This window comes from Heptranchias perlo, unplaced genomic scaffold (genome assembly GCF_035084215.1).
Source record: "Heptranchias perlo isolate sHepPer1 unplaced genomic scaffold, sHepPer1.hap1 HAP1_SCAFFOLD_188, whole genome shotgun sequence".
In the NCBI taxonomy this organism is placed as follows: domain Eukaryota; kingdom Metazoa; phylum Chordata; class Chondrichthyes; order Hexanchiformes; family Hexanchidae; genus Heptranchias; species Heptranchias perlo.
Genome location: NW_027139145.1, coordinates 436,958 through 462,077, shown reverse-complemented (window position 1 = coordinate 462,077; position 25,120 = coordinate 436,958). Strand labels below are relative to the sequence as shown.

Genomic DNA, 25,120 nt, shown 5'->3' with positions numbered 1-25,120 from the left:
AGGGTCCGCCATGCAGGGGGAAGAGTCCTGGCCAAAGAAGTGGGCGCGGAGGTGAAGACGGCGGAAGAAGAGCCCAGCATCGTGTCGAGCTAGAAATTCATTAAGTGGGGGCGCAAGGGAATGAAGCTGAGGCCTTTGCTAAAGACTGATCATTAGGGTCAGAGAGGGAAAGGTCAGAGGGGATAGTAAAAACATGACAAAGAGCGAGATTGGAGGGAGAGATGGGGTCAGAGGAAGGGGAAGAAGGATTAGGAAGGGCGTTGGTATCGAATTATTATTATTAAATGCTTCACAATGCCCAAATGTGACCCAGTGTCCAGAGTGTATTATTATTAAACACTTCACTGCAACCAGATGTGACCCAGTGTCCAGTGCGCATTATTATTAAATGTTTTACATTGACCAGATGTGATCCAGGGTGCATTATTATTAAATGTTTCACATTAACCAGATGTGACCCAGTGTCCAGTGTACATTGTTATGAAGTGCTTCTGTCAATCTATGATTTTATGATTCTTCACGTTGACCAGATTTACTAGAATGGTTCCAGGGACGATGGACCTCAGTTACGTGGATTGACTGGAAAAGCTGGGATTTTTCTTCTTGGAGCAGAGAAGGTGGGGAGGAGATTTGATTGAGGTGTTCAAAATCATGGAGGATCTAGACAGAGTAAATAAAGAAAAACTATTTCCATTGGTGGAAGGGTCGCGAACCAGAAGACACAGGTTTAAGGTGATCGGCAAAAGAAACAAAGGCGACATGAGGAAAAGCTTTTTTACGCAGCGAGTGGTTAGGACCTGGAATGCACGGCCTGAAAGGGTGGTGGAAGCAGGGTCAATTGTGACTCTCAAAAAGGAATTAGATAGGTACCTGAAGGAGAAAAATTTGCAGGGCTACAGGGAAGGAGCAGGGGAGTGGGACTAGCTGGATTGCTCTTGCAGAGAGCCAGCTCTGGCTCGATGGGCTGAATGGCCTCCTTCTGTGCTGTAACCATTCTATGATTCTATGTGATCAAATATGCATTATTATTAAAGGCATCACATTAACCAGATTTGGCCTAGCGTCCAGTGTACATTATTATTAAATGTTCCACAGTGACCTGATGTGGCCCATTATCCAGTGTGCATTATTATTAAATGTTCCACAGTGACCTGATGTGTCCCAGTGTGCACTATTATTAAATGTTTCACGTTGATCAGAAATGACACAATATCCATTGCAGACACAATATCCATTGCTTCACAGTCACCAGATGTTACCCATTATCCAGTGTGCATCATTATTAAAGGCTGCACAGTGCCCAGATGTGACTCAGTGTCTGGTGCACATTATTAATTGTTTCACATTGACCAGAGGTGCTGCAGTGTTGTGTCTGCAATATTAGTAAATACTTCACTTTGACCAGATGTGGTCCAGTGTTCATTAATTATTATCAAATGCTTCACATTGACCAGATGTGGTCCAGCGTGCATTATTATGAAATGCTTCACATTAACCAGGTGTGACCCAGTGCCCACTGCATATTATCATTAAATGCTTTACAGTGCCCAGATGTTACAGAGTATCCAGTGTGCATTATTATCACATGTTTCACAGTAACCAGATGGGTCGCAGTATCCAGTGTGCATTATTGTTAAATGTTTCACAGTAACCAGATGTGACCCATTGTGCATTATTATTAAATGCTTCACATTGACCACATGTGGTCCAGTGTGCATCATTAGTAAATGTTTCACAGTAACCAGAAATGATCCAGTGCGCATTATTATTATTAAATGTTTCTCATTGACCAGACATGACCCAGTGTGCATTATTATTATTAAATGTTTCACAGTAACCAGATGTGGTCCAGTGTGCATTATTATTATTAAATCTTTCACAGTAACAAGATGTGGTCCAGTGCACATTATTGTTATTAAATGTTTCACATAGACCAGATGTGGTCCAGTGGACATTATTGTTATTAAATGTTTCACAGTGACCAGACGTGACCCAGTGCGCATTATTATTATGAAATGTTTCTCATTGACCAGACATGACCCAGTGTGCATTATTATTATTAAATGTTTCACAGTAACCAGATGTGGTCCAGTGTGCATTATTATTATTAAATCTTTCACAGTAACAAGATGTGGTCCAGTGCACATTATTGTTATTAAATGTTTCACATAGACCAGATGTGGTCCAGTGGACATTATTGTTATTAAATGTTTCACAGTGACCAGACGTGACCCAGTGCGCATTATTATTATGAAATGTTTCACATTGACCAGATGTGGTCCAGTGTACATTATTATGAAATGTTTCACAGTAACAAGATGTGGTCCAGTGGATATTATTATTATGATTAATAATAATAAATGTTTCACTGTAACCAGATGTGGTCCAGTGTACATTATTATTAAATGCTTCACAGAAACGATACGTGACCCAGTGTACATTATTATTATTAAATGTTTCACATTGACCACACGTGACCCAGTGTGCATTATTATTATTAAATGTTTCATAGTGACCAGACGTGACCCAGTGTGCATTATTATTATTAAATGTTTCATAGTGACCAGACGTGACCCAGTGTGCATTATTATTATTACATGTTTCACATTGACCACACGTGACCCAGTGTGCATTATTATTATTACATGTTTCACAGTGACAAGACGTGACCCAGTGTGCATTATTATTATTAAATGTTTCATAGTGACCAGACGTGACCCAGTGTGCATTATTATTATTATTAAATGTTTCACAGTGACCAGACGTGGCCCATTGTGCATTATTAATATTCAATGTTTCACATTGACCAGATGTGGTCCAGTGTACATTATTATTATTAAATGTTTCACATTGACCAGATGTGGTCCAGTGCGCATTATTATTATTAAATGTTTCACATTGACCAGATGTGGTCCAGTGGACATTATTATGAAATGTTTCACAGTAACCAGATGTGGTCCAGTGGACATTATTATGAAATGTTTCACAGTAACCAGATGTGGTCCAGTGGACATTATTATTAAATGTTTCACAGTAACCAGACGTGACCCAGTGCGCATTATTATTAAATGTTTCAGATTGACCAGATGTGGTCCAGTGTACATTATTATTAAATGTTTCACTGTAACCAGATGTGGTCCAGTGTGCATTATTATTATTAAATGTTTCACATTGACCAGAGGTGACCCAGTGTGTATTATTATTATTATTAAATGTTTCACATTCACCAGATGTGGTCTAGTGTACATTACTATTATTAAATGCTACTCATTGACCAGATGTGATCCAGTGTGCATTATTATTAAATGTTTCACAGTAACCAGATGTGACCCAGTGTACATTATTATTAAATGTTTCAAATTGACCAGATGTGGTCCAGTGTACATTATTATTTTTTTACTCGTTCATGGGATGTGGGCGTCGCTGGCGAGGCCAGCATTTATTGCCCATCCCTAATTGCCCTCGAGAAGGTGGTGGTGAGCCGCCTTCTTGAACCGCTGCAGTCCGTGTGGTGAAGGTTCTCCCACAGTGCTGTTAGGGAGTGCCAGGATTTTGACCTAGCGACAATGAAGGAACGGTGATATTATTATTAACTGCGTCACGTTGACCAAATGCAGTTCCATTTTTTCCTCCTCTTCTCCTGCATTGGACACTTTGCATTTGTTATATTTTAGTTAACCGAGTTCATTTATTCTATTAAAATCCAGTGCGAGGGGCAGACCCTGTCTGATATTTGAGGGATGGCATTTGACTGTATCCGTGTTGGATAAATGTCCCATATCCCCACCAGTCAATTGACTTATTCCCTTGAGCCCCTTCCTTGCTGCGCATGTTAACTCTTTCCTCATCCTCAATTAATCTACATCAAAATCCAACTTGCCTTCTTTTGCCTATCTATAATTGCCAATTCCCTCTCAAGACTGACAGTCTCTCTCTTCCTATCTCCTGCCAGCGTGGTGTTATTGAATAGAAGAGGGGACTGTGTTGTAAATCTCCAAAGCCTGCTGCAGCTTTATGTCAGTTGTTTGTTATTTACATAATATGCCATTCAGTGTAAACAGATATTTCACCCCATTCTTCAGCTCCTCTCTGAATTTCCTCTGTGTCAGTCCATAGATACACGTGTTGGTGCAGGAGCTGAGAAGCTGCAGCATGTACCCCGTTTGCTGATTGATGTATATCGGGTTACTGTAATATTTGTCTGTATAATTGTAGTTTTTCACCCGCCAACTTAAGGAATGTACAACATACGTCAGCCAGAGTAGAATGAAATTGCCGGATAGAGTGAAGAGTAAAATCATGGATTTCTTTCGGCTCTCGGTCTCTGGATCATCGTGATTATCCATATTGCTCAGGAGGGCCCTGCGGACTATATTGGACATTATAATGTGCTTGACGGTGAGAGCATTGAAGAGCAGGATGAAGAAGATGGGCAGTAAAGGGGTTAAAATGCTGTCGAACCACTCATACGCCGCCCACAAGGGCGAGTTGTAATAGGCAGCGGTTTCAATGCAAAAATACGGGACATTGTTAATTATAAGTTGGGGTTCGTACATGAAGTAAAAGGGAATGCTCCTCAAACAGCCCAGCACACACACTGTCCCGACAACCACGCTCGCCGTCCTCTGGGTACAAAACTTTGGTTTGAGATTCTGACAGCAAATGGCTACAAAGCGATCGAAGGTGAAAGCGACCGTGAACCAAACAGAACAGTCCAGGGCCGCAATCTTCGTCACAAGTTTCAGGGCGCATATCGGAGTGATGAACAAAAAATTTACTGGCAAGTAAATGTTGTTAATTCGTTTCAGTATAACTTCAATGATCACCACCGTTAGATCGGCCACTGCCATTGCTACCAGGTAACGAGTGATACATTTGGAGAGTCCGCACTTTCCTCGGGACAGGATCACAATCGCCACCAAGTTCACTGTAAGAGAGAGAAAAGGACATTCTCACCAGGCTCACCCAAAAATAACCAGTCCCCCACAAGTCGGCTGCTTGTTCCCTGTGTTGACTGTAACTGGTTCTGTGCACAACAATAAACTGGGGAATTGCAATGAGGATAATTAAAATGAACAACATCGATTGAATCTTACAGAAACTGAATTAGTTAAGAGATTACAAAATCGGGTGTTATTAATGTGAGGTGGAAGGGTCAGGTAAAGGAAGTGAATTTCATCAGTTAAAGATTACATATAGGAGGAATAAAACAAGGCAAACTTAAAATGATTGGGAGTGTACAGTGATCTGGAATAAAGATCAACAAAATCAAAAATGAGTTGTGAGATTGTGAGGGATCGGAATAAAACACAAGAAGATTAATCATTGAGATTAAAGGTTGTAACAGAAGTGAAACAAAGGCACGCAATGGACAAATGACGGGGAGTGAGATAAAAAATAAATCGGGATATTGGAGGAAAGGCGAAATACACAATACTGGGTCCAAGTTACAACCCCCATCAGGCCATTCGGCCTAACCAGTCCGAATTCGGGTTTGCCCTCCAGACGAACAGATAATTTGAATCCTATCGACCAACCCTTCCCTCATATCCCATTCACTTCATCCAACTCTCCAATCTCATCTTCAATGTTGCCATTGTTTCTGCCTGAACCCTGGAAGTGAATTCCAGCAGCCTCCCTACTCTCTCTCTCTCTCCCTCTGTGTGGGGAACTCACTCCAGTACTTCAATCTCTCAAAATACCAAATGTCTGAGATCCCGGATTCTGTTGGGGAGAGGTGAGGGAGGGGTGGTGTTGGGGAGAGAGGAGGGGGGAGGGATGGTGTTGGGGGTTTGAGGGCTTGTGCTTTGGGCGTGAGCTTGGTCCTTTGCAGGGGATTTGTGTGCCCGAATTGCAACGTAATTCCTTATGTTGGTAAACACACTGGACTGTGAGGCAAACCCCGCAGCGGAGTGAGTCACCATGGAGTGAGACACCAAAGAGTGAGTCACCATGGAGTGAGACACCAAAGAGTGAGTCACCATGGAGAGAGACACAATGGAGAGAGACACAATGGAATGAGACAAAATGGAATGAGATATTGTGTACAAAATTATGAGGGGCACAGATAGGATGGATACTAAGGAGCTTTTTCCCTTCGTTGAGGGTTCTATAACAAGGGGGCATAGATTCAAGGTAAAAGGAGGGAGGTTTAGAGGGGATTTGAGAAAACTTTTTCACCCAGAGGGTGGTTGGAGTCTGGAACTCACTGCCTGAGAGGGTTGTGGAGGCAGGAACCCTCACAACATTCAAGAAGCATTTGGATGAGCACTTGAAATGCCATAGCATACAAGGCTACGGACCAAATGCTGGAATATGGGATTAGATTAGACTGGGCTTGATGGCTGGCGCGGACACGATTGGCCGAAGGGCCTCTATCCGTGCTGTATAACTCTATGACTCTATGACCATGGAGAGAGACTCAATGGAGAGAGACTCAATGGAGAGAGACTCAATGGAGAGAGACTCAATGGAGAGAGACACAATGGAGAGAGACACAATGGAGAGAGACTCAATGGGGAGAGACTCAATGGGGAGAGACTCAATGGGGAGAGACTCAATGGAGAGAGACTCAATGGAGAGAGACTCAATGGGGAGAGACTCAATGGGGAGAGACTCAATGGAGAGAGACTCAATGGAGAGAGACTCAATGGAATGAGATACAATGGAATGAGACACAATGGAATGAGACACAATGGAATGAGACACAATGGAATGAGGAGAGTCCATGGAGTGAGCAGAGACCATGGAGTGAGGAGAGACCATGGAGTGAGGAGAGACGTGGGAGTGAGGAGAGAACTTGGAGTGAGACTCGGGACACCATGGAGAGAGACACCATGGAGAGAGACACCATGGAGAGAGACACCATGGAGAGAGACAATGGAGAGAGACACCATGGAGAGAGACAATGGAGAGAGACACCATGGAGAGAGACACCATGGAGAGAGACACCATGGAGAGAGACAATGGAGAGAGACACCATGGAGAGAGACACCATGGAGAGAGACACAATGGAGAGAGACAATGGAGAGACACCATGGAGAGAGACACCATGGAGAGAGACAATGGAGAGAGACACCATGGAGAGAGACACAATGGAGAGAGACACAATGGAGAGAGACAATGGAGAGACACCATGGAGAGAGACACAATGGAGAGAGACAATGGAGAGACACCATGGAGAGAGACACCATGGAGAGAGACAATGGAGAGAGACTCAATGGAGAGAGACAATGGAGAGACACCATGGAGAGAGACACCATGGAGAGAGACAATGGAGAGAGACACCATGGAGAGAGACACCATGGAGAGAGACAATGGAGAGAGACACAATGGAGAGAGACAATGGAGAGAGACACCATGGAGAGAGACAATGGAGAGAGACTCAATGGAGAGAGACAATGGAGAGACACCATGGAGAGAGACACCATGGAGAGAGACACCATGGAGAGAGACACCATGGAGAGAGACAATGGAGAGAGACACCATGGAGAGAGACACCATGGAGAGAGACACCATGGAGAGAGACACAATGGAGAGAGACAATGGAGAGAGACAATGGAGAGACACCATGGAGAGAGACACAATGGAGAGAGACAATGGAGAGACACCATGGAAAGAGACACAATGGAGAGAGACAATGGAGAGACACCATGGAGAGAGACACAATGGAGAGAGACAGTGGAGAGACACCATGGAGAGAGACACCATGGAGAGAGACAATGGAGAGACACCATGGAGAGAGACACAATGGAGAGAGACAATGGAGAGACACCATGGAGAGAGACACAATGGAGAGAGACAATGGAGAGAGACAATGGAGAGAGACAATGGAGAGACACCATGGAGAGAGACACAATGGAGAGAGACAATGGAGAGAGACAATGGAGAGACACCATGGAGAGAGACACAATGGAGAGAGACAATGGAGAGAGACACCATGGAGAGAGACACAATGGAGAGAGACACCATGGAGAGAGACAATGGAGAGAGACACAATGGAGAGAGACAATGGAGAGACACCATGGAGAGAGACACAATGGAGAGAGACAATGGAGAGAGACAATGGAGAGACACAATGGAGAGAGACAATGGAGAGAGACAATGGAGAGAGACAATGGAGAGAGACAATGGAGAGACACCATGGAGAGAGACACAATGGAGAGAGACAATGGAGAGAGACAATGGAGAGACACCATGGAGAGAGACACAATGGAGAGAGACAATGGAGAGAGACACCATGGAGAGAGACACAATGGAGAGAGACAATGGAGAGAGACACAATGGAGAGAGACAATGGAGAGAGACAATGGAGAGACACCATGGAGAGAGACACCATGGAGAGAGACAATGGAGAGAGACAATGGAGAGACACCATGGAAAGAGACACAATGGAGAGAGACACAATGGAGAGAGACACAATGGAGTGAGACGAGAACATGGAGTGAGGAGAGACCATGGAGTGAGGAGAGACCATGGAGTGAGGAGAGACCATGGAGTGAGGAGAGACCATGGAGTGAGGAGAGACCATGGAGTGAGACTCGGGACACAATAAATCACTCGGATAGTTGGGGAATCCATGAAGTGACAGGTCAGAGGAGGCGAACTAAGTGCAACTGGAAAATAAAATAACACAGAGCTGGTAGAACATTCATTATTAATTCAGAGATTAATTGCCCACTCTCTCTCTGACCATCAATCAATGCTGTCCCATTCCCCACTTTCTCTCCAACCCTCAATCAATGCTGTCCCATTCCCCACTCTCTCTCTCTGACCCTCAATCAATGCTGTCCCATTCCCCACTCTCTCTCTCTGACCCTCAATCAATGCTGTCCCATTCCCCGCTCTCTTTCTGACCCTCAATCAATGCTGTCCCATTCCCACTCTCACTCTCACTCTCTGGGCCTCAATCAATGCTGTCCCATTCCCCAGTCTCTCTCTCTGACCCTCAATCAATGCTGTACAATTCCCAGCTCTCTCTCTGACCCACAATCAATGCTGGCCCATTTCCCACACACTCTCTGAACCTCAATCAATGCTGTCCCATTCCCCGCTCTCCCTGAGACCCTCAATCAATGCTGTCCAATTCCCCGCTCTATTTCTGACCCTCAATCAATGCTGTCCCATTCCCAACTCTCTCCACGACCCTCAATCAATGCTGTCCCATTCCCCGCTCTCACGCTGACCCTCAATCAATGCTGTGCCATTCCCCGCACTACTTCTGACCCTCAATCAATGCTGTCCCATTCCGCACTCTCTCACCAACCCTCAATCAATGCTGTCCCATTCCCCACTCTCTGACCCTCAATCAATGCTGTCCCATTCCCCACTCTCTCTCTGACCCTCAATCAATGCTGTCCCGTTCCCCGCTCTCTCTCTGACCCTCAATCAATGCTATCCCATTCCCCGCTCTATTTCTGACCCTCAATCATTGCAGTCCCATTCCCAAATCTCTCCCCAACCCTCAATCAATGCTGTCCCATTCCCGCTCTCTTTCTGACCCTCAATCAATGCTGTCCCATTCCCCACTCTCTCTCTGACCCTCAATCAATGCTATCCCATTTCCCGCTCTCTCTCTGACCCTCAATCAATGCTATCCCATTCCCCGCTCTATTTCTGACCCTCAATCAATGCAGTCCCATTCCCAAATCTCTCCCCAACCCTCAATCAATGCTGTCCCATTCCCGCTCTCTTTCTGACCCTCAATCAATGCTGTCCAATTCCCCACTCTCTCTCTGACCCTCAATCAATGCTATCCCATTTCCCGCTCTCTCTCTGACCCTCAATCAATGCTGTCCCATTCCCCACTCTCTCTCTGTCCCTCAATCAATGGTGTCCCATTTCCCGCACTCTCTCTCTGACCATCACTCAATGCTGTCCCATTACCAACTCTCTCTCTCTGACCCTCAATCAATGCTGTCCCATTCCCAATTCTCTCTCTCTGAACCTCAATCAATGCTGTCCCATTCCCCACTCTCTCTCTGACCCTCAATCAATGCTGTAAAATTCCCCACTCTCCCACTGACCCTAAATCAATGCTGTCCCATTCCCGACTCTCTCTCTGACCCTCAATCAATGCTGTCACATTCCCAAATATCTCCCCAACCCTCAATTAATGCTGTCCCATTCCCCGCTCTATTTCTGACCCTAATTCAATGCTGTCCCATTCCCAACTCACTCCCCGACCCTCAATCAAAGCTGTCCCATTCCCCACTCTCTCTCTGACCCTCAATAAATGCTGTCCCGTTCCCCGCTCTCTCTGACCCTCAATCAATGCTGTCCCATTCCCAACTCTCTCCCCGACCCTCAATCAATGCGATCCCATTTCCACTCTCACTCTCTGGGCCTCAATCAATGCTGCCCCATTATCCGCTCTCTATCCGAACTTCAATCAATGTTGTCCAATCACCACTCGATTCCTGACCCTCAATCAATGCTGTCCCATTCCCCACTCTCTCTCTGACCCTCAATCAATGCTGTCCCATTCCCCACTCCCTCTCTGACCCTCAATCAATGCTATCCCATTTCCACACTCTCTCTCTGACCCTCAATCAATGCTGTAATATTCCCCACTCTCCCTCTGACCCTCAATCAATGCTGTCCCATTCCCCACTCTCCCTCTGACCCTCAATCAATGCTGTCCCATTCCCCACTCTCCCTCTGACCCTCAATCAATGCTGTCCCATTCCCCACTCTCCCTCTGACCCTCAATCAATGCTGTCCAATTCCCTGCTCTCCCTCTGACCCTCAATCAATGATGTCCCATTCCCCACTCTCTCTCTGACCCTCAATCAATGCGGTCCCAATCCCCACTCTCTCTCTGACACTCAATCAATGCTGTCCCATTCCCCACTCTATTCCTGACCCTCAATCAATGCTGCCGCATTACCCAATCTCACTCTGGCCCTCAATCAATGCTATCCGCTTCCCACTCTCACTCTCTGGGCCTCAATCAAAGCTGTCCCATTCCCCGCACTCCCTCTGACCCTCAATCAATGCTGTCCCATTCCCCACTCTCTCTCTGACCCTCAATCAATGCTGCCCCATTACCCACTCTCTCTCTCTGTCCCTCAATCAATGCTGTCCCATTTCCAACTCTCTCTGACCCTCAATCAATGCTGTCCCATTCCCCGCTCTCTCTCTCTGTCCCTCACTCAATGCTGTCCCATTCCCCACTCTCCCTCTGACCCTCAATCAATGCTGTCCAATTCCCCGCTCTCCCTCTGACCCTCAATTAATGCTGTCCCATTCCCCACTCTCTCTCTGACCCTCAATCAATGCTGTCCCATTCCCCACTCTCCCTCTGACCCTCAATCAATGATGTCCCATTCCCCACTCTCCCTCTGACCCTCAATCAATGATGTCCCATTCCCCGCACTCCCTCTGACCATCAATCAATGCTGTCCCATTCCCCACTCTCTCTCTGACCCTCAATCAATGCTGTCCCGTTCCCCGCTCTCTCTCTGACCCTCAATCAATGCTGACCCATTCCCCACTCTCTCTCTCACCCTCAATCAATGCTGTCCAATTCCCCGCTCTCCCTCTGACCCTCAATTAATGCTGTCCCATTCCCCACTCTCTCTCTGACCCTCAATCAATGCTGTCCCATTCCCCACTCTCCCTCTGACCCTCAATCAATGATGTCCCATTCCCCACTCTCCCTCTGACCCTCAATCAATGATGTCCCATTCCCCGCACTCCCTCTGACCATCAATCAATGCTGTCCCATTCCCCACTCTCTCTCTGACCCTCAATCAATGCTGTCCCGTTCCCCGCTCTCTCTCTGACCCTCAATCAATGCTGACCCATTCCCCACTCTCTCTCTGACCCTCAATCAATGCTGTCCCATTCCCCGCTCTCTCTCTGACCATCAATGAATGCTGTCCCATTCCCCATTCTCTCCCTGACCCTCAATCTATGCTGTCCCATTCGGTGCTCTCTCTCTCACCCTCAATCAATGCTGTTCCATTCCCCACTCTCTCTCTCTGACCCTCAATCAATGCTGTCCAATTCCCCGCTCTCTTTCTGACCCTCAATCAATGCTGTCCCATTCCCACTCTCACTCTCACTCTCTGGGCCTCAATCAATGCTGTCCCATTCCCCAGTCTCTCTCCCCGACCCTCAATCAATGCTGTCCCATTTCCCGCTCTCTCTCTGACCCTCAATCAATGCTGTCCCATTTCCCGCACTCTCTCTCTGACCCTCACTCAATGCTGTCCCATTCCCAACTCTCTCTCTCTGACCCTCAATCAATGCTGTCCCATTCCCAATTCTCTCTCTCTGACCCTCAATCAATGCTGTCCCATTCCCAATTCTCTCTCTCTGACCCTCAATCAATGCTGTCCCATTCCCAATTCTCTCTCTCTGAACCTCAATCAATGCTGTCCCATTCCCAACTATCTCCCCAACCCTCAATCGATGCTGTCCCATTCCCCGCTCTATTTCTGACCCTAATTCAATGCTGTCCCATTCCCAACTCACTCCCCGACCCTCAATCAATGCTGTCCCATTCCCCGCTCTCCCTCTGACCCTCAATCAATGCTGTCCCATTCCCCACTCTCACTCTGACCCTCAATCAATGCTGTCCCATTCCCCGCTCTCTCTGACCCTCAATCAATGCTGTCCCATTCCCCACTCTCTCTCTGACCCTCAATCAATGCTGTCCCATTCCCCACTCTATTCCTGACCCTCAATCAATGCTGTCGCATTAACCAATCTCACTCTGGCCCTCAATCAATGGTATCCCCTTCCCACTCTCTCTCTCTGACCCTCAATCAATGCTGTAAAATTCCCCACTCTCTCTCTGACCTTCAATCAATGCTGTCCCATTCCCCACTCTCCCTCTGACCTTCAATCAATGCTGTCCCATTCCCCACTCTCTCTCTGACCTTCAATCAATGCTGTCCCATTCCCCACTCTCCCTCTGACCCTCAATCAATGCTGTCCAATTCCCCGCTCTCCCTCTGACCCTCAATCAATGCTGCCCCTTTCCCGACTCTATTCCTGACCATCAATCAATGCTGTCGCATTACCCAATCTCACTCTGGCCCTCAATCAATGCTATCCCCTTCCCACTCTCACTCTCTAGGCCTCAATCAATGCTCTCCCATTCCCTGCTCTCTCACTGATCCGCAATCAATGCTGTCCCATTCCCCGTTCTCTCTCTCTGACCCTCAATCAATGCTGCCTCATTCCCCACTCTCTCTCTGACCCTCAATCAATGCTGTACCATTCCCCACTCTCTCTCTGACCTTCAATCAATGCTGTCCCATTCCCCATTCTCCCTCTGACCCTCAATCAATGCTGTCCCATTCCCCACTCTCTCTCTGACCCTCAATCAATGATGTCCCATTCCCCGCACTCCCTCTGACCATCAATCAATGATGTCCCATTCCCCACTCTCTCACTGACCCTCAATCAATGATGTCCCATTCCCCACTCTCTCTCTGACCTTCAATCAATGCTGTCACATTCCTCACTCTCCCTCTGACCCTCAATCAATGATGTCCCATTCCCCGCTCTCCCTCTGACCCTCAATCAATGCTGTCCAATTCCCCACTCTCTCTCTGACCCTCAATCAATGTGTCCCATTCCCCGCTCTCCCTCTGACCATCAATTAATGCTGTCCCATTCCCCACTCTCTCTCTGACCATCAATCAATGCTGTTCCATTCCCCACTCTCTCTCCCTAACCCTCAATCAATGCTGTCCCATTCCCCACTCTCTCTCTGACCCCAATCAAAGCTGTCCCAGTCCCACTCTCTATCTGACCCTCAATCAATGTGTCCCATTCCCAACTCACTCCCCGACCCTCAATCAATGCTGTCCCATTCCCAGCTCTCCCTCTGACCCTCAATCAATGCTGTCCCATTCCCCAGTCTATTCCTGACCCTCAATCAATGCTGTCCCATTCCCCGCTCTCCCTCTGACCCTCAATCAATGCTGTCCAATTCCCCGCTCTCCCTCTGACCCTCAATCAATGCTGTCCCATTCCCCACTCTCTCTCTGACCCTCAATCAATGCTGCCCCATTACCCACTCTCTCTGTCCCTCAATCAATGCTGTCCCATTCCCCACTCTCTCTCTGACCTTCAATCAATGCTGTAAAATTCCCCACTCTCTCTCTGACCCTCAATCAATACTGTCCCATTCCCCGCTCTCCCTCTGACACTCAATCAATGCTGTCCCATTCCCCGCTCTCCCTCTGACACTCAACCAATGCTGTCCTATTCCCCACTCTCTCTCTGACCCTCAATCAATGCTGTCCCATTCCCCACTCTATTCCTGACCCTCAATCAATGCTGACGCATTACCCAATCTCACTCTGGCCCTCAATCAATGCTATCCCCTTCCCACTCTCACTCTCAGGGCCTCAATCAAAGCTGTTCCATTCCCTGCTCTCTCTCTGACCCTCAATCAATGCTGTCCCATTCCCCGCTCTCTCTCTCTTACCCTCACTCAATGCTGTCCCTTTCACCACTCTCCCTCTGACCCTTAATCAAAATCAATGCTGTCCAATTCCCCGCTCTCCCTCTGACCCTCAATCAATGCTGTCCCATTCCCCACTCTCTCTCTGACCCTCAATCAATGATGTCCCATTCCCCACTCTCTCTCTGACCTTCAATCAATGCTGTCGCATTCCTCACTCTCCCTCTGACCCTCAATCAATGATGTCCCATTCCCCGCTCTCCCTCTGACCCTCAATCAATGCTGTCCAATTCCCCACTCTCTCTCTGACCTTCAATCAATGCTGTCCCATTCCCCACTCTCCCTCTGACCTTCAATCAATGCTGTCCCATTCCCCACTCTCTCTCTGACCTTCAATCAATGCTGTCCCATTCCCCACTCTCCCTCTGACCCTCAATCAATGCTGTCCAATTCCCCGCTCTCCCTCTGACCCTCAATCAATGCTGCCCCTTTCCCGACTCTATTCCTGACCCTCAATCAATGCTGTCGCATTAACCAATCTCACTCTGGCCCTCAATCAGTGCTATCCCCTTCCCACTCTCACTCTCTAGGCCTCAATCAATGCTCTCCCATTCCCTGCTCTCTCGCTGATCCGCAATCAATCCTGTCCCATTCCCCGTTCTCTCTCTCTGACCCTCAATCAATGCTGCCTCATTCCCCACTCTCTCTCTGACCCTCAATCAATGCTGTACCATTCCCCACTCTCTCTCTGACCTTCAATCAATGCTGTCCCATTCCCCATTCTCCCTCTGACCCTCAATCAATGCTGTCACATTCCCCACTCTCTCTCTGACCCTCATTCAATGATGTCCCATTCCCCGCACTCCCTCTGACCATCAATCAATGATGTCCCATTCCCCATTCTCTCACTGACCCTCAATCAATGATGTCCCATTCCCCACTCTCTCTCTGACCTTCAATCAATGCTGTCGCATTCCTCACTCTCCCTCTGACCCTCAATCAATGATGTCCCATTCCCCGCTCTCCCTCTGACCCTCAATCAATGTGTCCCATTCCCTGCTCTCCCTCTGACCCTCAATCAATGCTGTCCAATTCCCCACTCTCTCTCTGACCCTCAATCAATGTGTCCCATTCCCTGCTCTCCCTCTGACCATCAATTAATGCTGTCCCATTCCCCACTCTCTCTCTGACCATCAATCAATGCTGTTCCATTCCCCACTCTCTCTCCCTAACCCTCAATCAATGCTGTCCCATTCCCCACTCTCTCTCTGACCCCAATCAAAGCTGTCCCATTCCCACTCTCTATCTGACCCTCAATCAATGTGTCCCATTCCCAACTCACTCCCCGACCCTCAATCAATGCTGTCCCATTCCCCGCTCTCTCTCTCTTACCCTCACTCAATGCTGTCCCTTTCACCACTCTCCCTCTGACCCTTAATCAAAATCAATGCTGTCCAATTCCCCGCTCTCCCTCTGACCCTCAATCAATGCTGTCCCATTCCCCACTCTCTCTCTGACCCTCAATCAATGCTGTCCAATTACCCACTCTATTCCTGACCCTCAATCAATGCTGTCCCATTCCCCACTCTCTCTCTGACCCTCAATCAATGCTGTCCCATTCCCGCTCTCTCTCTGACACTCAATCAATGTGTCCCATTCCCCGCTCTCCCTCTGACCCTCAATCAATGCTGTCCCATTCCCCGCTCTATTCCTGACCCTCAATCAATGCTGTCCCATTCCCGCTCTCTCTCTGACCCTCAATCAATGCTGTCCCATTCCCCACTCTCTCTCTGACCCTCAATTAATGCTGTCCCATTCCCCATTCTCTCTCTGACCTTCAATCAATGATGTCCCAATCCCCACTCTCCCTCTGACCCTCAATCAATGCTGTCCAATTCCCCGCTCTCCCTCTGACCCACAATCAATGCTGTCCAATTCCCCGCTCTCTCTCTGACCTTCAATCAATGCTGTCCTATTTCCCACTCTCTCTGACCCTCAATCAATGCTGTAAAATTCCCCACTCTCTCTCTGACCCTCAATCAATGCTGTCCCATTCCCCACTCTATTCCTGACCCTCAATCAATGCTGTCGCATTAACCAATCTCACTCTGTCCCAAAATCAATGGTATCCCCTTCCCACTCTCTCTCTCTGACCCTCAATCAATGCTGTAAAATTCCCCACTCTCTCTCTGACCCTCAATCAATGCTGTCCCATTCCCCACTCTCTCTCTGACCTTCAATCAATGCTGTCCCATTCCCCACTATCCCTCTGACCCTCAATCAATGCTGCCTCATTCCCCACTCTCTGTCTGACCCCCAATCAATACTCTCCCATTCCCCACTCTCTCTCTGACCCTCAATCAATGCTGTCCCATTCCCCACTCTCTCTCTGACCCTCAATCAATGCTGTCCCATTCCCACTCTCACTGTCCGGGCCTCAATCAATGCTGCCCCATTCACCACTCTCTATCCGACTTTCTATCAATACTGTCCAATCACCACTCGATTCCTGACCCTCAATCAATGCTGTCCCATTCCCCGCTCTCTCTCTGACCTTCAATCAATGCTGTCCAATTCCTCGCTCTCTCTCTGACCCTCAATCAATGCTGTCCCATTCCCCACTCTCTCTCTGACCCTCAATTAATGCTGTCCCATTCCCCATTCTCTCTCTGACCTTCAATCAATGATGTCCCAATCCCCACTCTCCCTCTGACCCTCAATCAATGCTGTCCCATTCCCCACTCTCTCTCTGACCCTCAATCAATGCTGTCCAATTCCTCGCTCTCTCTCTGACCCTCAATCAATGCTGTCCCATTCCCCGCACTCCCTCTGAACATCAATCAATGCTGTCCCATTCCCCACTCTCTCTCTGACCCTCAATCAATGCTGTTCCATTCCCCACTCTCTCTCTGACCAGCAATCAATGCTGTCCAATTTCCCACTCTGTTCCTGACCCTCAATCAATGCTGTCCCATTCCCCACTCTCTCTCTGACCCTCAATCAATGCTGTTCCATTCCCCACTCTCTCTCTGACCCTCAATCAATGCTGTCCCATTCCCCACTCTCTCTCTGTCCCTCAATCAATGCTGTCCCATTTCCCACTCTCTCTGACCCTCAATCAATGCTGTCCCATTCCCACTCTCTCTCTGACCCTCAATCAATGCTGTCCCATTCCCACTCTCTCTCTGACCCTCAATCAATGCTGTCCCATTCCCACTCTCTCTCTGACCCTCAATCAATGCTGTCCCATTCCCCACTCTCTCTCTGACCCTCAATCAATGCTGTCCCATTCCCCGCTCTCTCTCTGACCCTCAATCAATGCTGTCCCAATCCCCGCTCTCCCTCTGACCCTCAATCAATGCTGTCCCATTCCCCACTCTCTCTCTGACCCTCAATCAATGCTGTCCCATTCCCCACTCTATTCCTGACCCTCAATCAATACTGTCGCATTACCCAATCTCGCTCTGGCCCTCAATCAATGCTATCCCCTTCCCACTCTCACTCTCTGGGCCTCAATCAATGCTGTCCCATTCCCTGCTCTCTCTCTGACCCTCAATCAATGATGTCCCATTCCCCACTCTCTCTCTGACCCTCAATCAATGATGTCCCATTCCCCGCACTCCCTCTGACCATCAATCAATGCTGTCCCATTCCCCACTCTCTCTCTGACCATCAATCAATGCTGTCCAATTTCCCACTCTATTCCTGACCCTCAATCAATGCTGTCCATTCCTCGCTCTCTCTCTGACCCCCAATCAATGCTGTCCCATTCCCACTCTCTATCTGACCCCAATCAATGCTGTCCCGTTCCCCACTCTCTCTCTGACCCCAATCAATGCTGTCCCATTCCCACTCTCTCTGACCCCAATCAATGCTGTCCCATTCCCACTCTCTCTCTGACCCTCAATCAATGCTGTCCCATTCCCCACTCTCTCTCTGACCCCAATCAATGCTGTCCCATTCCCCGCTCTCTCTCTGACCCCAATCAATGCTGTCCCATTCACCCTGTTGGTTGCTGAGATCTCAAACACATTGACGGTGATTTATCAGCCCATGATTTATTTCTCCAATGATTAGAACAATCGAGGATTGGTGAGTGTTGACCCCACATTACTGATCATGCACAGATGCCGTTGACATAATGTCCAGAGTTTTCCATTTAAATTGCAATCCTTTAACAGAGTATTTGCATTTTACACAAATCTACCTGTTTCTGTTGGACCGGTCTGTTGAGAGACCAATCAGTCACGTGCAATGTCTTGCCATGCTGAATGTCTCCTCCATCAACAGTCAATGGAGATTTATTTATTGCAGATAAATCTCCCATTGCTTGACCATCCCATCTCATTTAAACACTTAAGTATCTGATTGCAAGTCTGAAGCATACTGACCACAGAGCGCTACATAACATCCAATATAATTCCAATTGAGGGGACATCTGGGCACCGCGTTCACCATCGAAAAGGCAACGAGCCAATCACTGGTCCTGTCCAGTCTCAGATAGAGCACTAGTTATCCCTAGATGACCTGGGACTACCTCAACAAGTAAACTGGAACAAAAGGCAGTCAATTATAACGGACCAAAGAACCATCCATTGATACTGAGCAGATGGACAACTTTTGACAATGGCAAATAATTTTTTTCAATCAATGTAATAAGAACATAAGAAATAGGAGCAAGAGTAGGCCATATGGTCTCTCGAGCCTGCTATGACATTCAATAAGATCATGGCTGATCTTCACCTCAACTCCACTTTCCCGCCCAATCCCCATATCCCTTTGATTCACCTCGAGTCCAAATATCCATCGATCTCAGTCTTGAAAATACTCAATGACTCAGTATCCACAGCCTCTGGGGTTGAGAATTCCAAAGATTTACGACTCTCTGAGCTAAGAAACATTTCCTCATCTCAGTCCTAAATGGCTGACCCCTTATCCTGAGACTATGTCCCCCAGTTCTAGACCCTCCAGCCAGGGGAAACATCCTCTCAGCATCTACCCTATCAAGCCCTCTAAGAGTTTTATATGTTTTGATGAGATCACATCTCATTCTTCTAAACTCCAGAGAAAATAGGACCATTCTACTCAACCTCTCCTCATAGGACAACCCTCTCATCCCAGGAATCAATCTAATGAACCTTTATTGCAGCCCCTCTAAGGTAAATATAGGAACATAGGAATATAGGAACAGGAGTAGGCCATTCAGCCCCTCATGCCTGCTCCGCCATTTGATAAGATCATGGCTGATCTGTGATCTAACTCCATATACCTGCCTTTGGCCCATATCCCTTAATACCTTTGATTGACAAAAAGCTATCTATCTCAGATTTAAATTTCACAATTGAGCTAGTATCAATTGCCATTTGCGGAAGAGAGTTCCAAACTTCTACAACCCTTTGTGTGTAGAAATGTTTTCTAATCTCGCTCCTTTTCGACTGTGCCCCCTACTCCTAGAATCCCCAACCAGCGGAAATAGTTTCTCTCTATCCACCCTATCCGTTCCCCTTAATATCTTATAAACTTCAATCAGATCACCCCTTAACCTTCGAAACTCGAGAGAATACAACCCCAATTTTTGTAATCTCTCCTCGTAACTTAACCCTTGAAGTCCGGGTATCATTCTAGTAAACCTACGCTGCACTCCCTCCAAGGCCAATATGTCCTTCCGAAGGTGCGGTGCCCAGAACTGCTCACAGTACTCCAGGTGTGGTCTGACCAGGGTTTTGTATAGCTGCAGCATAACTTCTGCCCCCTTGTACTCTAGTCCTCTAGATATAAAGGCCAGAATTCCATTAGCCTTATGGATTATTTTCTGCACCTGTTCATGACACTTCAATGATCGATGTACCTGAACCCCTAGGTTCGTTTGGACATCCACTGTTTTTAACTTCTTACCATTTAGAAAGTACCCTGTTCGATCCTTTTTTGATCCAAAGTGGATGACCTCACATTTGTCTACATTGAATTCCATTTGCCACAGTTTTGCCCATTCACCTAATCTATCAATATCGCTTTGTAATTTTATGTTTTCATCTACACTGCTTACAATGCCACCAATCTTTGTGTCATCGGCAAACTTAGATATGAGACTTTCTATGCCTTCATCTAAGTCGTTAATAAATATTGTGAATAATTGAGGCCCCAAGACAGATCCCTGCGGGACTCCACTAGTCACATCCTGCCAATGTGAATACCTACCCATTATCCCTACTCTCTGTCGCCTTTCGCTCAGCCAACTTCCTAACCAAGTCCGTACTTTTCCCTCGATTCCATGGGCTTCTATCTTCGCTAACCGTCTCTTATGTGGGATCTTATCAAATGCCTTCTGGAAGTCCATATAAACAACATCCATTGACATTCCCCTGTCCACTACTTTAGTCACCTCTTCAAAAAATTCAATCAGGTTTGTCAGGTATGACCTACCTTTCACAAATCCATGCTGGCTCTCTCTGATTAACTGAAAATTCTCGAGGTGTTCAGTCACCCTATCCTTAATTATAGACTCCAGCATTTTCCCCACAACAGATGTTAGGCTAACTGGTCTATAATTCCCTGGTTTCCTTCTCTCTCCTTTCTTAAAAAGCGGAGTGACATGTGCAATTTTCCAATCTGAGGGACAGTTCCTGAATCTAGAGAACTTTGAAAGATCCTTCCTTAGGTAAGGAGACCAAAACTGTGCACAATACTCCAGATGTGTTCTCACCAGAGCCCTATATAATCGCAGCAAGACTTCCTTAGTCATTATACTCTAACCTCCTTGCAATAAAGGCCAACATACCATTTGCCTTCCTAATTGCTTGCTGTACCTGCATGGTAAGATTCTGTGATTAATGTATAAGGACACCCAACTCCCTCTGACTACCAACATTTCTTAGTCTCTCAACATTTAAAAAATATTCTGTTTTTCTATTCTTCCTATCAAAGTGGATAATTTCACATTTCCCACATTATACTCCATCTACCACCTTTGCGCCCACTCACTGAACTTGTCTATAATCCCTGTGACCAGTTCAATACCAACAGCACCAAACTACTATTATCTGGAACCTTGAACCTTGTGGAGAACTCGTAGACAATTGTCTGGACTCAGCTCATTACTTTTTGGTTGAAAAATGCTTTCTTTGACCTTGAGTGTTAACATGATATTTCTGGCAATCTAAAGGACAAGTTGAAACTTCAGCACAGGCAAAGATTACACTTTCTCACAGCCCGACTAAGGTTTCTATTCTGTCTGATGCCAATGTCTATTTGAGATAAGGAATTATCCAGCAGACAGTACTGGGAATAATTTGCCATTATTTCTTGGATTGAAAATTCAAAAATGTTCATAATTTCAATCAAGAAATCCAATTAATAGACAACAAAAGAACTGTACAGTGAACTGATCCAATGGAAAGGCGATTATATCACAAACATATCAAAACATATAATACTGTCGCTTTCTCTGTGTTTTTGTCTCTCTTGCTCTCTCTTTCTCTCTGACACACAGACTCTCCATCTAGAGTCATAGAGTCATACAGCACGGATAGAGGCCCTTCGGCCCATCGTGTCCGCGCCGGCCATCAGCCCTGTCTACTCTAATCCCATATTCCAGCATTTGGTCCGTAGCCTTGTATGCTATGGCATTTCAAGTGCTCATCCAAATGCTTCTTGAATGTTGTGAGGGTTCCTGCCTCCACAACCCTTTCAGACAGTGAGTTCCAGACTCCAACCACCCTCTGGGTGAAAAAGTTCTTTCTCAAATCCCCTCTAAACCTCCCGCCTTTTACCTTGAATCTATGTCCCCTTGTTATAGAACCCTCAACGAAGGGAAAAAGCTCCTTAGTATCCATCCTATCTGTGCCCCTCATAATTTTGTACACCTCAATCATGTCCCCCCTCAGCCTCCTCTGCTCCAAGGAAAACAAACCCAATCTCTCTTCATAGCTGAAGCGCTCCAGCCCTGGTAACATCCTGGTGAATCTCCTCTGCACCCTCTCCAAAGCGATCACATCCTTCCTGTAGTGTGGCGACCAGAACTGCACACAGTACTCCAGCTGTGGCCTAACCAGTGTTTTATACAGCTCCATCATAACCTCCTTGCTCTTATATTCTATGCCTCGGCTAATAAAGGCAAGTATCCCATATGCCTTCTTTACCACCTTATCTACCTGTTCCGCCGCCTTCAGGGATCTGTGAACTTGCACACCAAGATCCCTCTGACCCTCTGTCTTGCCTAGGGTCCTCCCATTCATTGTGTATTCCCTTGCCTTGTTAGTCCCTCCAAAGTGCATCACCTCGCACTTTTCCGGGTTAAATTCCATTTGCCACTGTTCCGCCCATCTGACCAACCCATCTATATCGTCCTGCAGACTGAGGCTATCCTCCTCACTATTTACCACCCTACCAATCTTTGTATCATCAGCGAACTTACTGATCATACCTTTTACATTCATATCCAAGTCATTAATGTAGACCACAAACAGCAAGGGACCCAGCACCGATCCCTGTGGTACCCCACTGGCCACAGGCTTCCAGTCACAAAAACAACCTTCGACCATCACCCTCTGCCTTCTGCCACTAAGCCAGTTTTGTATCCAAAGCTGTGTTATATATATATTAAATATATCAAAACATATGAAAACCAATCAGTAAGAGGGCAAGACAAGCACCAAGAGCAGTAACAGTTACACTGATTTATACTGTGACCAGTTTCATTTCCTTACCCATAATACCAACGGCTGCAAGAACGGGGTAGTAAATACGTTCCACCTCAAAGATGACTGGATAATCCATGTTCAGTGTGGAGGACACAAGGCTCTGACTGAAAAATGTCAATTCAGTCAAAGAAATCCCCACTTATACCAGAGGGGCTCCTCTGCTGGGACAATTAACTGGAGTGCACCATCAGAGATATTAGTGACACTCAGTTAAACAAACAGATTTAATCAACCGTTCTCCCCAAAGCTTCATTTATTATGTACCACAATCTATATTAAGGGATATTTCAAAACACTTTAAAACTGCTTTGAAATTTCTTCCGTAAACAATGGTTCTCCTGCAGCCCTGGGACTGAGGCACACGAACAGTCTCATTAACAGGCCTCAGGGTATTTATTACATTTACAGACCCATCTCTTCGATAGTCATCCTTAATGAATCTCTACTCAGAACGGTGTGCACGGCACTGAGGTATCTGAAGGCACATCCATGGGCGTTTCCCTTTTAAAACACAATCGAGAATTGGAGCCTCAAACAGAAGGAGAGCTAATGTCCGTGCTTTTTCATAGGGTTTTACTATTGAAAATCACAATCACAGGCAGATGGGATAAAGGGGATTCAGGAGTTATTTAAATGTTCAAAGCTTATTCACATCAGTAAACCAGGAGCAAACATTCTAAGCAAACCTGTTCAGTTATTCGAGGACTGTTAAAGAGTTCACAGACACAGTATGTCATTAACACGCATGTATGGGCAGTGGCCGTGGGAACACCAGTGTCTGCAGCTTCACCAACATTTCTGATTGACCTGGCACATTTCAGTGTCAGGGCTCTGGACCAATGAGGTAGAAGGTGTCACAGAAGCCCAACAAATTACCATGAGGAAATTTACAGCCTTCTGACCGAAACATCCCAACCCACGACTTTAGACCCGAACCACTGCTCGCACTGTCTCGGACAGCTGGTGCTGCTAATGATTCTGCTATTGCCATTTACACCGCCCTGGACCCATCTTTTGCTTCTTCATTGTCCCATTATCACCATCCTTTCCTTGCACCGTCATCTCTTTTGTCCTTTAATTACTCCTGCCCTCCACCTATCACCGACCTTCCCTCCGGACCCCAGACCAACACTGTTATTTCCCCTTTCCCCTTCTTTTCTCTTCACCACTCTGTGACCCTTCTCTCCTGTTATTATGTCTCCTGTCATTTCTCCCCTCTCACATACCCTGCCCAAACCCCCGAATCCCTACTCCAACCCTTCACCACTCTGTGACCTTGCTTCACTCATGCCGCCAGCCCAGGCTTGACTCCCTCTTAGATAATCCTACAGCTTCCCTCTGTACCTCACTCAGCATCCTCCAAAGGACCAGCGAGGCTCACTGGGGGATAATCTTGCCAAACTCTTTCCCGTCCCACTCACCCCTCCCAGAGCTGACCCTGAGCCTCTGCCAGGGGATCAGCTCTCATGGCCCCTCTCCGCATCTCCCTCCAGAATGTCCGTTCACTTGTGAATAAGGCTCTTGCCATCCATGAGCTTATTGTGGATGATTGCACCGACATCATGGCCTTGACGGAAACCTGGCTGACGGGTGATGACACTTTTCCCTGAATGAAGCCTCCCGGCCTGGTTATTCCTTCCACCATTTGCCCCGTCCAGACCGCCGCGGTGGCAGTGTGGCCGTTATCACCAAATCACACCTTGGTCTTTTGCACTACTCCTCTGGCACCTTCTCCTCCTTTGAGCATCTCACCTTGTTTCATCCCTTTCACCTCACCTTTAAAATCCTCATTCTCTGCCGCCCACTCACTGAGATATCTTCACCACTTTCCTCCCTCAGCCTCTGCACCGAGCGGCTTCTCATCCTCGGTGATTTCAACCTCCATCCAACTCTGAGTTCACTACCCTCCTATCCTCCCCGAATCTCTCCGTCCACATAAACTCCCCACCCCCTCGACCTTGCCCACTCATGTGGCCTCTCTAGTTTCATTGTGCCA

The 25,120-nt window shown here is 47.0% G+C and overlaps 1 protein-coding gene across 1 annotated transcript; it reads right to left on the bottom strand.

Annotated features, from left to right (window-relative positions):
- Positions 1-4,028: 4,028 nt before the first annotated feature.
- On the bottom strand, positions 4,029-24,769 carry LOC137309879 (probable G-protein coupled receptor 139). The gene is made up of 3 exons (XM_067977897.1): positions 24,546-24,769; positions 23,131-23,228; positions 4,029-4,927 (listed from the first exon to the last, which is right to left on the bottom strand). The coding sequence occupies exons 1-3, from the start codon at positions 24,767-24,769 to the stop codon at positions 4,029-4,031; spliced, it is 1,221 nt and encodes a 406-aa protein (XP_067833998.1).
- Between the last annotated feature and the right edge of the window lie 351 nt (positions 24,770-25,120).